This window comes from Canis aureus, chromosome 32, assembly GCF_053574225.1.
Source record: "Canis aureus isolate CA01 chromosome 32, VMU_Caureus_v.1.0, whole genome shotgun sequence".
Lineage (NCBI taxonomy): Eukaryota > Metazoa > Chordata > Mammalia > Carnivora > Canidae > Canis > Canis aureus.
The window spans coordinates 44,339,095-44,357,729 of record NC_135642.1 but is presented as its reverse complement, the minus strand read 5'-3'; the positions used below and the strand labels follow the sequence as shown (position 1 = coordinate 44,357,729).

The window sequence follows — 18,635 nt, the reverse complement described above, 5'->3', positions numbered from 1 at the left end:
AGGGGTACTGGAAGGGGAGGTGGGTAGGGGGATGGGGTGACTGGGTGACAGGCACTGAGGGGGGCACTTGACAGGATGAGCACTGGGTGTTACACTATATGTTGGCAAATTGAATTTAAATTTAAAAAAATACATTAAAAAAAAGAGCAGCTTTCCTTTCAGTTTTAATAAATGTTCCAATTTATCAAATAAGAGTAATCATTTTAAAATGGAACATTACTACTATATTTCAAATCTTCAGATATACAAATTGAATGCAAAAAAGGGAACCAAAGATTTCCATTCTAAATACATACTCATATATTTCCCCCCAAAACCCAGCCAAAGTTACCTCTTCCAGAGAACTTTACTTGACAATCCCTTCCTACCAAAAAAGCTAATTATTTTCTCCTCTGTGATACCTCTGTAGCTTATACATAGTTCTGCAACATTTTCATATTATGTTGAACTGTTCACCATAAAGGATCACATCTTATCTCTGAATTATCAATGCCTAATGGTTCCTTAAAAGTAACACATAATTCACATAATACAATGGTTGAGCATCTGCCTTTGGGTCAGGGCGTGATCCCAGAGACCTGGGATCAAGTCCTGCATCGGGCTCTCCACAGAGAGCCTGATTCTCCCTCTGCCTGTGTTTCTGCCTCTCTCTGTCTCTCATGAATAAATAAATAAAATCTTTAAAATAAATAAATAAATAAAAATAAAAAATAAATTTCAAATATTCTATCTTATTTGCTCATTTAAGAGTATTAGTAGGTAAGTAACTTTTAAATAATAAAAATTTTTGCTGCTCCTTAGTGAAGAAAAGGTGAAGTTTTTCAAAGTCATTCTGTATTTTTAAACTTAGCACTCAGATTCAAGTAAAACACTGACTCAAATCAAATAGAGATCAGGGATGAATATGGTAATGCCTGCCAATACCCACAAATATCAAAGGATAATCAACAAAGTTTAAAACTGTATTGAGGGATCCTTGGGTGGCGCAGCGGTTTGGCGCCTGCCTTTGGCCCAGGGCATGATCCCGGAGACCCGGGATCGAATCCCACGTCGGGCTCCCGGTGCATGGAGCCTGCTTCTCCCTCTGCCTGTGTCTCTGCCTCCCTCTCTCTCTCTCTGTAACTATCATAAATAAATTTAAAAAAAAAAAATTAAAACTGTATTGATATTTTATTTTTTTAAAGATTTATTTATTTATTTATTTATTTATTCATTCATTCATTCATTCATTCATTCATGATAGACACAGAGAGAGAGAGAGGCAGAGACACAGGCAGAGGGAGAAGCAGGATCCATGCCAGGAGCCCAACGCAGGACTCGATCCCAGGACTTCAGGATCGCGCCCTGGGTCAAAGGCAGGCGCTAAACTGCTGAGCCACCCAGGGATCCCCCTGTAATGATATTTTAACTTCCTAAAACCACCAGTAACATAAAGAAGCATTAAATATTAATAACACCTCCAGTGTTTAACATAATAAAGCTCGGCATGGCCTGCTCCCTAACCCTACAGGGCAGTCCTCGCGCCCAGGTCTCCGGCCTGGAATGCCTACTTCTCATCATTTGCATCTGTCTTACTGTTTGCAAACCTTAGCTGAGGTATCAACTCCTCTAGGAAGCTTTTCATAACTGTTGCACGTCCTTGCCACTCCCAATTGGAATACGGTGTTTTCCTCTGTGCTTCTAAGAATGCCTTTTCTGTTATACTGATTCTGTCAGGTTATAATTAGTACACATGACCCCCCATTGAGAACAGTGACATACCCTTTTCATGTCCTCGAGCCTAGCACAGCATACAGCCTACAGTAGTAACTCAATAAATAATCACTAAATAAGTAAACAAATAAATATTGGTCATAACAAAGTATGTCTGCATTTATACCTGAATACTATAAAATTTGTTCTCTACATCAAAAATGTCAAGTCCTTATTTCTAGCCTGTGCAAAAAGATTTTTTTCCTCCTCTTTCCAAGGAAAAGTGCCTTTCCTTTGAAGACACTCCTAACAGCATGGAGGGAGCCCTTGCAGATGGCATGCAGGTGATCAACGTTCCAGATAGAAATCTGTATCAACACTTGACGTCAAAAGCTGCCCTGGTGCTGGATTCCCTACAAGAATTCCAGTCCAAGCTGTTTGGTTTGCCACCCTGAGTGAATGGTGCACCACACCTCTCTGAGTGCCATGGCCAGTGTACCCACTCTGGTGACCTATGCCACCCAGGAAATCACCACACGAGCAGTCCTTGCAGCCCACGTGGTTGGCCTTCTCATCCCATGGGCTTGGTCTACTCCAGCTAGTGCTGACAAATCACAGACACAGCTGAGAGACAGAAAAGCAGAAACAGTCCAGAACAAAGATCAAAACTCTCATTTGCATAATCATATACAGGATGTGAATGATCATACAATGTCATTATATTTGAAGAATCAAGTAACAGTCATATACAGCAAATATACATACATGGTTGTATAAATTCTTGTGCATGTATGCATATATATTTATACATATACATATATATGTAAAATACTTCCTTTTCCAAGACAAAGTGAAATTCTATTAGTGTTCATTTCTTTTCCTTTTTAGTTTTTCTCAACCCTGGCTGGAAAATGAAAATGTGTGTGTGTACACATGTATATAAGCTTATAATATGTATGAATATATTTATTTATATACTTACTATACTACTTCATTCTTTTAAGTATCGGCTTTAATGTGCCATAGCGATTGATAAAAGAGATGGTAACTGTATTTGGTTTGCAATCTGAGAAGAAAAGCCATGTCATAGATGAGCCCTGAGAAATCATCCTCTTTCTTAGCAAAACTGAGTACTTCAGAATCTCTGAAGGCTCAGAATCTCTCTATGGACTACTATGCAAATACAAATTTGGAGCCAAATTATCTTTTCGGTGTGAACAAACTGTAGCTTATATCTTACATCCAGGCATATGTCCACGTTTGAGGATATTTTCTACTTCAAAAAAAAACCCGCTTCCCCTCAAAATTTATTTTTCTAATATAGTCTTTGATACAAATATAATTTGAATTCAGAATGCATAGTTGTATGACTGAAAGACTCAGCACATTTTTGGAATAATTTACCAGACATTACACTTTGGCAATGGATCCCTTTCAGTAGATTTACTCAGCCTTTTGTGATGGGAAAACTGAAAAAGCTTTGAACATGGGAAAGACATAATCACAGGATGTACCCTATCTGCTGGTCTGTCACTGATTGTCATTGAGCTAATTTTCAACTGTGAGTTATAGGAAAATTATGGTGATGTATGCTCTTGTGAGGAGGGTTGGTCATCTGCTGATGGTTGCCTCTGACCATTGAAGAGTTTTGTATCTGTTCAACAAATTCATTTCAGCATTACTGATCACCTGTGTATGGGTCTATTTGAATTTTTCTTTAAACTGGTTATAACATCTTACTGGATCCCTCACCAATTAATTGAGTTGAATAAAATCTTTGAATCAGTGCAAAAAGAAAAAAATGTCAAGTCCTAAAAGAGTCTTATGGATAAGACTTTGTACTGAAGAAGGTCTAAAATAGTTTATAATTATCAGTACTGTCTATGTGTTAACCTTTCTTCCGACCTGAAAATGGTAGCTAAATTAGGGTTTACCACAGAGGTCAAAGCTAAGCAATTAAAGTATCCAATGATACTGCCCAATAAATGACAGGTGTTCCTTGTTGCAAGCATAAAGACTGCCCAGTTCCATAAGGCTACATACACTGGTTCAAACACAATCCTTTTTTTAAGTGGAAGGGAAGGAGTATATTCTTATGAAACCCAATTAGCAAAGAATAGATAATAATCTGTCCAAAGCAATTTAGTCTTTCATGTGGTTGAGATTAGAAATTAAAACTGAAAAAAAAAAAAAAAAAGAAATTAAAACTGTATGACTGCTATGCACTAATGAAAACACGGATTACCATATATATAATTACACTGTCTTTTGGCAATCAGACTTCATGATTCCACAGTGCAATAATAAACCATGCACCACTGGGTCAGAAACTGGGTCTTACTCCTTGTTGGATCCTCAGCAATAGCTCAGAGCCTAGGATATAACAGGTGCTCAATAATTGCTTGCCAAATAAAATTCTACCTGAACAGCTTCATCACGTGCTTGTTTTTCTTCCTGTCTTCGCTGACGTTCTTCCTGTAACTCATTAAGCCTCTGCTCATATTCCTTCAATTTTGATAAGACATCATGGCGCTTATTCTGGGCTTCAAGGGTATTTATGAAGGCAATTTCATTTACCTTCAATAAAAACAAAGAAAGTGAGTATCAAATCAAGTTGATTCTAAGACACACCACAAAAATAAGAAACCTAACAGCAATTTTTGTATAGTAATATAAACCACTAGTAAAGCATGAAACAAAAACTGAATATAGGTCTTTTCCTTTAATATTTGTTTCAAAAATGGATAGTAATCCAATGTATATAAGAAATCTACATGGGGGATCCCTGGGTGGCGCAGCGGTTTAGCGCCTGCCTTTGGCCCAGGGCTCGATCCTGGAGACCCAGGATCGAATCCCACGTCGGGCTCCCGGTGCATGGAGCCTGCTTCTCCCTCTGCCTGTGTCTCTCTGCCTCTCTCTCTCTCTCTCTGTGTGACTATCATAAATAAAAAAAAATAAAAATAATAAAAATTAAAAAAAAAAAAAAAAGAAATCTACATGGGGCGCCTGGGTGGCTCAGCAGTTGGGCACCTGCATTCAGCTCAGGTCATGATCCTGGGATCCAGGATCAAGTGCCACATCAGGCTCCCTGTGAGAAGCCTGCTTCTCCTTCTATGTCTTGCCTCTTTCTTTCTCGGTCTGTGTCTCTCATGAATAAATAAATAAATCTTAAAAAAAAAATCTACAGGCCTTAGTAAGAAATGATTTAAAATACCTGCCACTAAAGTATTTTTAAGTCAAGAAAAAATTATGATTCTTACAAAATCATCTTATAAAGTTCTACTTAACTCATAATAATTTGCAATTATATAAATTACATTAAAATTTAAATAGGTATATAGATATTATTCTAATGAGTTTGGGATAACAAAACTTAAAACAAGCAACAAATCATTTTTCTTCGACATATACTAAATGAGTGACAATTAGGAACAAAGTAGTGAACTATCTACAGCATCCTCAACTTCACACGTATTGATACTTACCAAGTTTTGCCAGAAAGTATAGTTTATCCAAATAAAGTTTAGCTAAAGCTGGAGAAAGTCAGTTAAGATCAAATTTCTCATTTTTGAAAGCCAGAGGGAAGGCATGCTACAGTGAAAATGGTAGAGTAAAATAGGAAAGTAAACACTGGGACTGACTCTGACAGAAGTTCAGATTCCAGGAATCCATGCTGGATGTAATAAGACCTACCACTAGAAATGTTAAAAGTCTCAGACAAGAGAGTTTAAAAATAGTTTTAATAAGGATTTCCCGGCCACATGGACACTTTTTAAAGTAGGATAATAACACAAATATCCTTCAAACTACACTGAAAGTAGAAGACAAATAGCTGTACTCAAGGAAAACAAATCATACTATATCAGGCCTCACATGTTAAGCATAATAAAAAATGAAAGAAAAAACAATAGGAATTAATGCTCTACACAAAATAAGTTAAGAGGGAAGAGTGTGCAAAAGTTGGGTAAAATTTCAAATTGTCATGTTGGTCAAGGGATACAAAGTTTCAATTATGAAAGATGAATAAATTTTAGAGATGTACAGCATGGTGATGACACTTAACAATACTTGAAATTTGCTAATAAGATAGATCTTCAATTTTCTCAGCACATATGCAATTTGTGTCCATAAATGGTAATTAAGTAGAGGTGATAGTTATGTTAATTGGCTGGGCTGTGATCATTCTACAGTGTATATATATATTAATGTATCACACTTTAAACCTTAATATATATAATTTTGATGTGTCAATGAGATCTCATTGTCAATAAGATCTCAATCAATCAATAAGCAGTTAACAGGAAAATTAAAAAAAAAAACCAATTTGGAAGAAAATATAAACCAAGAAACACCAGAAAACTTCCTCAGCAAACTTTGTAATATAAAAGAAGTTAACAAAAACCTGAATTTAAAGGTGCAAAATAATGATAAAAAAAAACAATAAAAGATCAGTAAACTAAGGAAACACTATCAAGTAACCAAGTAATGCTATCACTGAGTTAGAAAAAGCATGGAGCAAATAAAGGCAGCAAAAAATCAAGTCACTGAGAGAGCTAAGTCTTTCGATAAATTAATGCAGAACTTGAATATTTATGTATAAGTAATAAGCTCTGAATATAATGAACAAATCAAGTTAGCCAAATATAAGAATAACATATATAGTTAAGAAAGACAAGAGCCATCTGAGTGATCAGTTAAGTGTCAGTTAATCTGAGTGATCAGTTAAGTGTCAGTTAAGCATCGGACTCTTGGTTTTGGTCATGATCTTAGAGTCATGGGATCAAGCAAGCCCTGCCTCAGGCTCCATAATCCATGATCAGCACAGAGTCTGCTTGATCCTCTCCCCCCTCCCTGCCCTTCTTCCTCCACCCCCACCCCACTGGCTCATGTCACACTCATAAATAGATAAGATAGACAAAATCTTTGGGTAAAAAAAGACAAAAGAAAATATTCCAACATGTAATATGGATAATTTTCCATTATAAAAAAAAACTGAAAATTGAAAGAGCTCATGTTATTTCATGAGAAAATGTTAAGATGAATACCAAGAATATCCTTATTAAATCTTATTAAATTACAAAACACTAAGGAAGAGGAATAATTTTTTACACTTCCAAGCAGTAAATGCAAATCACCTACAAGAAGGAGAGGAGGAAAAACCAATGTGGCCTCAGGCTTCTCCCCAGAGGTAATTAATGCTCAAAGAAAATAAAGCCTACAAATTTTTGAAGGAAAAACATTATGAACCATGAATCTGATCTCTAGTCAAAATGTATTCAGATAAAAATGCCACAGCCTTAGACACAGAAGGACTCAAGGATTAGAGCATGTATAAGCTCTACCTGAAAAAAAGTCCCTTGTTAATAAATTCCAGCCAACCACAGACAAGTCAAAACAACTCATAAATGGAGAATTAGTAAAGCTGTGAGTTATTTATATACAGAAGGAAAACTATACAAAGGAATTTATAGTTTCAGAGCAAAGTATAATGTTATCTACCTTAACAATGTATAAAGAATAAAACTATGAATAATTTTTGGGAGGAGACTAGGATGATGGAAAGAAATAGTAGTTTCCTTTGTGAGAAACATTACAATCAAAATTCTCTCAATTTTACTGTTATTTTACTTCCATCTCTTAAAACGGATATAAAATAGAGCTTAATACTTCTTATTCATAAGTATCATTTACAGTATAATTTCATTTTTTTAAAGTTACCTATTCATGCAATCTGAACGTTAATCTAGAGAGATGTTGAGACAGTATTGACCATCTACGTGGTGGCTATTTCTGAGGGTGGAATTTTGAGTTGCCCTTATTATATTGCTTCAATTCTTTAAAATGAAAATAAACTATTTTTAAAATAATGATATGGCTACTACTCTTAATATAAAATTAAAATCGACTGTAATTATGAGTAGATGTTACAACTGAAAATGATTCAATGACACCATTAAGAAACAGAAAATGAAGGCCAATTTTACACTATTATAGATGAAGAGCCAAGATAAAATTGGGTCCTGAATAACTCAGACTACACTAAGAGTCACTATCAACTAAACAGTCAATGACTTATTTTCAACCATCAATGTACCCAAAAAAAGAAGGAAGGAATTTGAAATGACTATTAATTTACTCCATGAATTCACAAATGTATGAGAAAAAAAAATTCTTGATTATATAACAGGACTGAAATGAATATAGTTGGTACATGTCTCAAGGGAATTAAATTTCTAGTAGAACTTAAATACATTTTTTAAAGCCAGAAAAAAATGATTGGATTATTAGTACTCTTGGATTAGTAATAATACAACAAAAACACATTTATGAAAAATTAAGAAGCAAAATATAAATAAGATGTACCATTTTACAGTTCTATCATTTCACAAAATATTTTCAGTATCCTGAAGATGGCACGGACTGCTTCAGAACATGCATATGCAAATTTAATCCTTTCATCAAAATTTTTGAGATGTAGTTAAAGGTTATTCCTAATTTTAAAATGAACAAAAAAATAGGGTAAATGGTAAAATAACATCTAAGGCTGTTCAGCTAACTGCTTGAATAAAGACCTGAATCCAAGTTTATCCAACTCCAAAGACTTCTATCTTCATCATGACAAAACATTACTTTTGAAGAAGAAACAATTATTTGATGAACGTAGAACCAAAGCTCCTGATCCTAAGAATCACCTGGAAGACTTATAAAAAATTAAGTTCCTCAGGCCCCACTCCAGCTTACTGAAAGACTCTGCAGAGAAAACCCTTAGAAATCAGAGGACTGTTAAGGTCAGGCAACATCGGAAAATACCGATGTGTGACAAAACCTAAGACAAGAGGTTCTGTCTCATAAATTATATTTGGGTATGAAAGTATGTGACAATATTTCATGTAAACTTTTTAGATATTTATGTAATTATACTAAGGACAATTCAATCACAACATTTTTAAATGAATGAGAGAACAAGAAGATAACTAGATCATGTATTTTCTTTATAAACAGATTTGAAAATGGAATTTCACAGATTTTTTAAAAGAAGCAATAAAAATTAAGAGAATGGACAGCATAGCAATTGGTAGCATGGTTTTAAGGCAATGTTTCATATTTTCAAGAATTTTAGTATGGACTGTTGATTCAGTTTATCTTGATTATTAAGAATTTAAAATTACAAATGACAGCTCATACCCTCAGAAAAAGACACCCAGCAGTTGACCATTCACCTTGATAAAGAGTATTTAAACTGTAGTTTGGGTTAATATGCTTATAACAGCCACTATGGCTTAATAAAATTATAATGAATGTAAATATATTAAGCAATTTGACAAATCAAAATTCATATAACTCTTATGAAAATTCATATAGTCTTATGAAAGAAAGACTAAAAAACTAAAAAACTAAAGAAAGACTAAAGACTAGTCTTATGAAAGAAAGACTAAAAAATGAGAATATTAAACCAAATCACAAAGCAGAGACTATGGAACCACAAAGACCTGAATTTTAATTCTGTGTGACCATCAACAATCTACCTTCAGACTGCTCCTCTAGAAGATAAAGATAATAATAATGCACAGTTCCGAACTTCCACTTCCAGCCACGATGGAGTAACCGGATCCAGATAAACCCTCCCACCTTAAACAACTAAAAATTAGGCAAATACATAAAACTGAAATTCAATTAATGTAATACAGCAAATATCAAGAGAACAAAAAACTAAAACCACATTATTTTGTAACAGATGCAGAAAAGCATTTGACAAAATCCAACATCCCTTTGTGATAAAAGCACACAACAAAATTGGAATAAAAAGGAACTTCCTGATGAAAGGCACCTATGAAAACCTACACCTAACATCATACTTTATGATGAAAGACTAAATACCTCCCCTAAAAACTGGGAACAAGACAAGGATGTCATGTCCATGTTTACCACTTCTATTCAACATTGCATTTCATGTTCTACATAAAGCAAGAAAAACAAATCAAAGACATCCAGGATGGAAAAGAAGTAAACCTATATCTATTTGCAGATAACGTGATCTTGTATATAGAAAACCTTGAAGAATCCACTAAAAAGCTATTAGAACTAAAAACCCTGTTCAACCAAGGTTGCAAGAGACAAGACCAATATATAAAATTCAACTGCATTTCTGCACACTAGCAATAAACAATCTGAAAATGAAATTAAGAATACAATTCCAATTTACAACCATGTCTACAAGAGTATACACTTAGGAATAAATTTAAGTAAGGTGAAAGATTTTTGAACACTGAAAACTTCAAAGCACTAGATATACATATTCATCAATGGAACAGGATATTATAACGGTAATCAAGATAAAGTGGTATTGGCATAAAAATAAGCACAGAGACAAATGAAAGAGATGGTCAAAAACAGACCCATACATATATGGAAAATAGCTTTTCAACAAGGGTACTAAGGCAATTCAATATAAAAACGATAATGTTTTCAACAATTGCTACTTGACCACCGGATATCCCAACCGAAAAAAAAAAAAAAATGAACCTCAACCCTACCTCACACCATATACAAAATTTAACTCAAAAGGAAAAAAAAAAAATTAACTCAGAAGGAATACACACCTCATTGTAAAATTTAAAACTCCTATCAAAAAACTAAGAGAAAATCTTAGTAACCTTAAACTTAGGTAAAGATTTTTTAAATAGGACACAAAAAAAACACAGGGTATAGAAAAAAAAAGTTAATATATTGGATTTTATCAGTTTTTAAAACTTCAAAAGGCATTTAAAAGGAAAAGGCAATCCAAGGACTGTGAGGCATATTTGTAAAACACAGATCTTAATATCTAAAATATATGAAGTCTTCTAAGAAATCTTCATTTGTGACAACATGGATGAAACTGGAGGGCAATATGCTAAATCAAATGAGCCAGACAAAGAAAGACAAATGCTGCATGGTATGATTTTAGATTTGGGGGGGGAGAAAAGGTGAACTCATAAAAATATAGAGAAGAAAAGTGGCTGCCAGGAGCTGAGGGTGGAAAAAGAAACAGGGAGAAGTTGGAAAAAGGGCATGAACTTTGAGTGATAAGATGAATAAGTTCTGAAGATATAATGTATAACATGGTGAAGACAGTTGATAACACTGTATTGTATAATTGAAATATGCTAAGAGAATAAAACTTAAACATTCTCTCTCTCTCTCACAGACACACACACAAAATAAGTACGTGAGGTAATGGATGTGTTATTTAACTTGATGAGGGGAATTGTTTCACAATGTATATGTTTCATGTTCTATTCTTTATAAAACTCGCTATTTGTCATGTATAGCTCAGCAAAGCTAAAAAAAAGAATTTAATAATAAAACAATAACCTTAATAAATGAACATAATGTTTGAACATACATTTTACCAAACAAGAGATAAAGATATTAAATAAGCACATGAAAAGATGTTCAAAAATGAAAAATAAAACCAAATGTGATACTGTAGACACATCTTAAAATGGAGTGGCTAAAATTACAATGTCAAATGTTGGTGAGAATGTGGTCAATTAGAACTCTCATCCTCTGTGGGTAAGAATATCTAATACCACAAGTATCCCTTGCTTTCCAAAAGTTCTCATTATACCACTTTGCTTTTATGGGAGACCTACATTAGTACTTGTTTTCGCTAACCAAAAGAAATCCACAAAAGATCTCTGCTTTATGAAAAAAAGGCAAAAAAAATCAAAAACCGTGTTCAGTGTTTGTTTTACAGTGAGTCATTACAGGGTCATTAGCACACCCCGAACAGCAACAGTGGCCCCACCAAACTCCTTCTCCAGGAACTACACTCAGCGTCTTAGCATCAAGCCATCATCGTTTTGAATTGTGTTTTTGAGCATCTATGCTTTATCTCAATTTACTTTGTGCATCCATTAGCAAGATGCATTCTAATGTATCAGAAAAACCTAAAAGAGGTTATTTTGGGGGTCTGGAAATGCTAACAATGTTTTCCATATACATTAATAGTAATTGCATCTTTATGTCATTCCAGATTACAAAAGGTTTCATAGGAGCACTCTACTTTCAGATGGGGGGCAGGGATCAATATAATAACCACTTTGAAAAACTGTTTCTTTAAAAGTTAAATATGAACCTATCATGAGGCTCTACTACTCATTCTTAGGTATTTACCCAAGACAATGAAAGCACACATCTGCACAAAGACTTGCACATGATGGTTCACAGCAGCTAGATCTATAATGGCCAAAAACAAGAAAGTAAAACAAATACCTATCAACAGGTGACTGGATTAACAAATTATGGTGTTTCTATACAAAGATATACTTCTCAGCAATGAAAAGGAACCGATATACACAACAGTATGAATGACATTCAAAATAACTATGCTGAGTGAAAGATGCCAGAGGAAGAGAATATATACTGTATGATTCCATTCATATAAAATTCTAGAAAATGCTAACATCTACAGTGACAAAGAGCAGATCAGCAACTGCACAGTAACAGAGTTGGAAGAAGGAATGAATAGAAAAAGAAGCACAAGCAAACTTCTGAGGGTGATGGAACTGTTTATTATCTTCATTGTGCTGAAGGTTTCAGGAATATATACATGTCAAAACTCATCAAATTGATGTTTTACATATGTGCTATTTATTGTCTGTCAATTGTACCTCAAAAAGTTGTAAAAAAATAATATACATCTCATAGGATTATTCTAAGTATACGATATTGCACCTAATAAGGTTTAAGTGAGCCTGTTATTCTAACACAGAATAATTACTTCATAAATATCAGCTTCTTATATTAACAAATGAAAAAAGTCCTTGGGTAACTAATGCGACATTCAAAGCACCTAAGATATACCTTAGCTTCTTCCTCTTGTGCTTTTTTAACAATTGCTTGTAATTGCACCTCTCTTTTAAATTCAGCATGAAGTAATTTCTCTTCCATCATCCTCCGTCGTTGATCTAATAATTCTTCCTTCCACTTCCGGACATCCTTCTCCTACACAGAGTGAGATCATCACACATAGTAATTTAACAAATAAACAGCTTAGGAATTATAAAGTCTAGAACCTAGAAAGATCTAAAGGAGCATGATTTATGATTAAGAACACAAACCAGGGGGGATCCCTGGGTGGCGCAGCGGTTTAGCACCTGCCTTTGGCCCAGGATGCGATCCTGGAGACCAGGGATCGAGTCCCACATCGGGCTCCCTGCATGGAGCCTGCTTCTCCCTCTGCCTGTGTCTCTGCCTCTCTCTCTCTCTCTCTATCATGAATAAATAAAATCTTTAAAAAAAAAAAAAAAAAAGAACACAGACCAGGAGCCAGACTGCTTGAGTTCATAATCTACCTTGGTCACTTGCTAGCTATAATCAAAAGCTGGCTCAACATGAGTGTGAATAAAACTAACATTTCAGTTGAATTTTAGCTACATAATTATGTGTTTAACCATCTAAAAAAGTATGATGCAGAAACAGCACTAGATTGGAAGTTAGAGGACAGATCTTTAAAGCCCTTGCTCGGCAAATTATTGGTCATGTGACACTGGAAACTGTACTTCACCTTTCCTAGATTCAGTTTTCACACCCATAAAATAGGATTCAGTATCTGTTCAATTCTGAGCTACAAAGAATTCTGGTTATGAAAACACATATATAAAACCATGCTGAAACAATAACTTATTAGACAAATGGAAGGTAGATTTCTCATTAAAATTAATCAAAGAGGGGGCTGCTGGGTGGCTCAGTGGTTGAGCATCTATCTTTGGCTCAAGTCATGATCCCAGGGTCCTGAGATTGAGTCCCACAGGGGGCTCTGTGGAGGGAGCCTGCTTCTCCCTCTGTCTATGTCTCTGCCTCTCTCTGTTTCTCATGAATAAATAAAATCTTTAAAAATATAAAAAAATTAATCAAAGAGATACTTAGATTAATGGAAAAAAATTTTTTTATATTAATGGAAAAATTTAACCAAAGATCCTCTAACATATTGTAGAATTTCAAGAATTTATTATTCTGTTTGCATGAATACTTGGAGGTTATATTATATAAGAAAAAAAACTATATAATTTTAATTTGTCTTAAGGACACAATAAGGGGCTTCTGGGTGGCTCAGTCAGTTAAGCATCTTCCTTCAGCTCATGCTCACTTGCCCTCTATCTCAAATAAATAAATAAAATCTTAAAAAAAAAAAAAAGGCACAACAAGAGGGGAAGCTGTTAAAAAAAAAATGAGGGGAAGCTGTAGTTGTGTTACAGTATTTCCCTAAAGCGGAGAACTAAATATTAACTCTCAAAGAACTGCACAATAAGGGGTCTGTTTTTTCATTTCAATTCATTCCAAATGATTAAAATAAAAATAATGAAAATTCTTGAGACTCAGGTGGAGAGAAAAATCAGATTTCCTTCTTTTCTCAGTCAACTTTTCTGCTGTACTAAACAGAACCTTATACTACACCTCATTTTAAAAACTATTTGGGGGATCCCCGGATGGCTCAGCGGTTTAGCGCCTGCTTTTGGCCCAGGGCGCAATCCTGGAGTCCCGGGATCGAGTCCCGAGTCGGGCTCCCGGCATGGAGCCTGCTTTTCCCTCCTCCTGTGTCTCTGCCTCTCTCTCTCTATCATAAATAAATAAATAAATCTTTAAAAAAATAAAAGAATAAAAACTATTTGGGTTATTTAGTCCAACTATCCCTTCCAAACTTAAATATACGTTATAAGTAATACAAATAGTGTTTAAGATTTTATTTATTTTTTTTAAAGATTTTATTTATTTATTCATGACAGAGAGAGAGAGAGAGAGAGAGAAGCAGAGACACAGGCAGAAGGAGAAGCAGGCTCCATGCAGGGAGCCTGACGTGGGACTCAATCCCAGGTCTCCAGGATCACACCCCGGGCTGAAGGCGGTACTAAACCGCTGGGCCACCAGGGCTGCCCAAGATTTTATTTTTAAGTAATTTCTACTCACAACCTGGAGATCAAGAGTCACTCACATGAGCCATCGACTGAGCCAGCCAGGCATACCAATGCAAATATTTTTCAGCTATGCGTGTAAGTACTCCTTCCTAGTACCAGAAGATAACAACGGAGTTCACCTACAGTATACAAGTCACATCTCTTTTGTCATGTTGTGATAGGTTCTTGTAGTATGCAGACTCCAAGATGGCTCCAGAGATCCCAATCACTTGGTATTCAGATCCTTGAGTAATTCCCTCCCACACTGTATCAGGAATTGACCAATAGAATACAGCAAAAGTGACAGCACATCACTTCCAAGGTCAGGTTATAGAAGGCAATATGGTTTTGGCAGCTCATTTGTTCTTTCCTTCTATCTTCGTCTCCATCCCCCTCTCCTCTCCTCCCTCTCTCCTGGACTATTTTCTGTGAGGAAACCAGTAGCCATGTCACGAGGACATTTGGGCTGTTAAAATGCACACATGGCAAATAACTGAAATCTATGGCCAACTGGTAAAGAGGACCTGAGGCCTGCCTACAACCACATGGGTGAGTCCAGAAGTGGACCCGTCAGCTCCAAATGATGGCTACCCCAGCTAACAGCATGACTGCAAACTCATGAGAGACTCTGAATAAAAATCACTAGGCAAAGCAATCCTGGTTTTCTTGCCCACAGATATTGTAAGCTAATAAATATTTGCTGTTTTAAGTGGCTAAGTTTTGAGGTCATTTGTTATATAGCACACATAACTAATACAGTCCATGCCTATATCTGCCATATTAAAGTAACAATGACTATATAACGAGTAACAGCCATTCTAACACTATACTGTTATACTTGCCACATTCAATCATCATATGAAGTCAATAGTTATAATTGTGATTTTACAAATAAAGAAACTGAAATGCAATATTGTTGAATAACTTGCCCAGGGTATCATGTAAAACCAAGGTTTGACCACTAATTGGTCATTTCCAGACCCCATGTTCTTTCCACTATATCACTGTTCAGAAGCGGCACTATTCTAAATACTCTAAGACTCTCTTCTATAAATTCAATTAATGCCCCACTTTTTCAAAACTGATAATCTGAGGCTCAAAACTATCCTAACTCATCCTACACTGTCCACAAGACTCCCCAAAGAAACGCCCCCCCCATAAAAACAACAAAAGACAAAGCACAGCTTCAATAATCCATGCGAATCCTGCAAGTATCAAATTACTAGCTAATTTAGAAATGTCAATTTTTTTTTACTTTTTTGCAGGTAACCCTCTGTAATTCCATAGGTAGAAATGCTTTGGTTTCCAAGAAAATGTAATTATTTTTATAGTTGCACTAGCTTCTCTTACACCAAAAAAAAAAAAAAAAAAAAAGTCAAGTTAAAAATCAGCCCATCAATTTAAGGCTATCAGAATTTCTAAATATTAAACTCACCCTTTCTAATAATTTCTGAAGCTTTAATGTTTTTTCTTCACGTAACTTTTCCCTTAGCTGCTGTGCTTTCATTTGTTTTTCTTCATGTTTCTTCTTAGATTCTGCAATTGTTCTATTAACACAAACAAATGGACAGAAGACACAAATGTTTACATGATAAAGCCAAAAATATTTTCTTTAGTCTTAAACATTTTTAAAATAAATATAAAAAGTATACAAAGCTAATTTTGGCCTAACATTTCAGGAAAACTCTGTCACTTTTCAATGTATCTGTAACTATCCTGAGTAATGTGCCTTACAATGTTGTGCAGCAACTCCACTTAATAGTCAGGAGTCGGGGCAGCCTGGGTGGCTCAGCGGTTTAGCGCCACCTTCACCCCAGGGCCAGATCCTGGGGACCCGGGATCGAGTCCTGCATCAGGCTCCCTGCATGGAGCCTGCTTCTCCCTCTGCCTGTGTCTCTGCCTCTCTTTCTCCCTCTCTGTGTGTCTGTTATGAATAGATAAATAAAATCTTTAAAAAAAAAAAAAAAAGGAGTAACTAGCTTCCCTCCTGTGAAACATTTCAAATTAATTTTCAAAGGCCAGACCTTTTACGAGATGGTGAGGAAAGTTTTTCATGCATGTGAATTCCATGGCCTGGAGGTCTAGCAGGTTCCTCTTCTACAATATCCCCCCATGATGTATTTTGGCGCCAAGTTTCACGAGCTGCCCAGAAAAAAAGAAAACTACTATAACTGTTTAACCACACAGTTCTATAAAACCAACATTTGAGAACAGACTTTTAAAAGGCATTAGCATTCCCCTCCAAATTATTTATTTTACACATAAACTATAATAATTTACCCTAAATCTCTCTAGCTACACATACAATGCAGCATGCATATATACACACACACACACACACACACACAAATACCTTCATAATCTGCAAGGACATCATTCCAGTCCATAGACATACCACAGAAAGATACACTCCCACTTCCCATGCTGGCCTAAAATGTAATAAGGAAAAGTGAAAAACAAATATTAAACACAATTATAATCTTAAAAAATGAACTGCAGATGTAATTTTCCTACCTATTACTAATACATTTAAGAGCTCAAAATCAGAAAAAAGCTATATACCTCTTATAGTTACAGTAATCGCCAAGTTAAAATACTATAGTATATACATTTTAAGAGGAAGATAAACCTACTTGTCATTAACAGCAAAGACAAATCAAGTTTAAAAGAAACATATTGGCCTCATACTATTACCACATAACTCTGCCATATTCATGAGAAGAGCTCAAAATTATTCTCTGGGCATTAAAATTTCATAGAAAAATATTTAAAACATTTATAGTTACTTTCATTCTCAAAGAAGTCCCTCATAAAAAAATATACAAAAAAAAAGAAGTGCCTCTTATCAAATATATATATCCTGGGTGCTTAGTGATTGTAAAGCACATATCATTTGTGGTTTTTTTACATATTTTTTTTAATTGGAGTTCAATTTGCCAACATATAGCATAACACCCAGTGCTCATCCCATCAAGTGCCCCCTCAGTTCCCGTCACCCAGTCACCCCCACCCCCGCCCTTGTCCCTTTCCACCATCCCTTGTTCGTTTCCCAGAGTTAGGTGTCTCTCATGTTCTGTCTCCCTTTCTGATATTTCCCACTCATTCGTTTGCTTTTCCTAGCAGAAAGAAAAAAGTAAACTACTTTAGATTCTATTTCAATCTCTGCAATTACAATCTTAGTAATGTTGAGTTCTTACTTTTTCCAAGATTCAATTTATCTATTTTTAAAATGGGAATAACAACTTCCAACTTGTCAACTGTACTATACATAAAAACACTAAAAAAAATAAATAAATAAATAAAAAATAACTGTGTAATGGTAAAGTGCTTCAAAAAAAAAAAAAAAGAGAGAGATTTCCTATTGTTTTTGTATGAATTCTAAGTCTTCCTGGCCCTAAGAATTTTATTTCTAGATGTAATTTTTGAACAAGCATGTTAAAAATTCTAAGCGTTCACAGAAAGAATCCAAGGTGTCAGTGAAGTAGACTCATCCCTAAGCTCATCTATTCCCACAAACACAACTAGATAACTATCAAATCATTCTCCCAGAAATCAGCCTGAAAACTGACAGGACAAACTCTACAACTAAAGGGAGAGAAGAGGTCACAATGAAGAAGGTAGGAAGCACAGAGATGTGGTTTAGAAGAGAAATGGATCAGATCTTGGGTACCTCCGCAGAGGGGAGGGAGCCCAGGTCATGGAGAAAGGGAAGAGATGAACACACAAGGGAATGTACAAGAACATTTCCCCAAAGCCATTGGCTTGGAAAATGAATTTTGTGTTTTTGCAACCAGCAAGGCTTTAAAGCTTAGGGTTCTAAAAGTCCACAGGCTTGGCTAGTATGTAGCCCAGAGGGCACAGCCCTGCTCCGGAAAGAAGGTAGACAAACAACAGCAAAACAGTGCTCTGAACAAACACCTGGGGCACACAGTGGGGAGTGATTCACTATTCTAGGAGTATGTCCCTGAGAGGCAGTGTTCACACAAAGATGCCTCTCTGAGAACA

The 18,635-nt window shown here is 35.4% G+C and overlaps 1 protein-coding gene across 8 annotated transcripts in view; it reads right to left on the bottom strand.

The window, feature by feature from the left end:
• Window positions 1–18,635, bottom strand: part of SCAPER (S-phase cyclin A associated protein in the ER) — a 421,844-nt gene that overhangs the window by 298,764 nt on the left and 104,445 nt on the right. For all 8 annotated transcript variants that reach the window (XM_077882048.1, XM_077882050.1, XM_077882046.1 and 5 more), the window contains 5 exons: window positions 16,984–17,059; window positions 16,655–16,772; window positions 16,066–16,177; window positions 12,541–12,681; window positions 4,114–4,269 (listed from right to left, as the gene is read on the bottom strand). In XM_077882048.1, coding sequence (XP_077738174.1) covers window positions 4,114–4,269; window positions 12,541–12,681; window positions 16,066–16,177; window positions 16,655–16,772; window positions 16,984–17,059 — 603 coding nt within the window. The remainder of the gene's footprint in view (window positions 1–4,113; window positions 4,270–12,540; window positions 12,682–16,065; window positions 16,178–16,654; window positions 16,773–16,983; window positions 17,060–18,635) is intronic.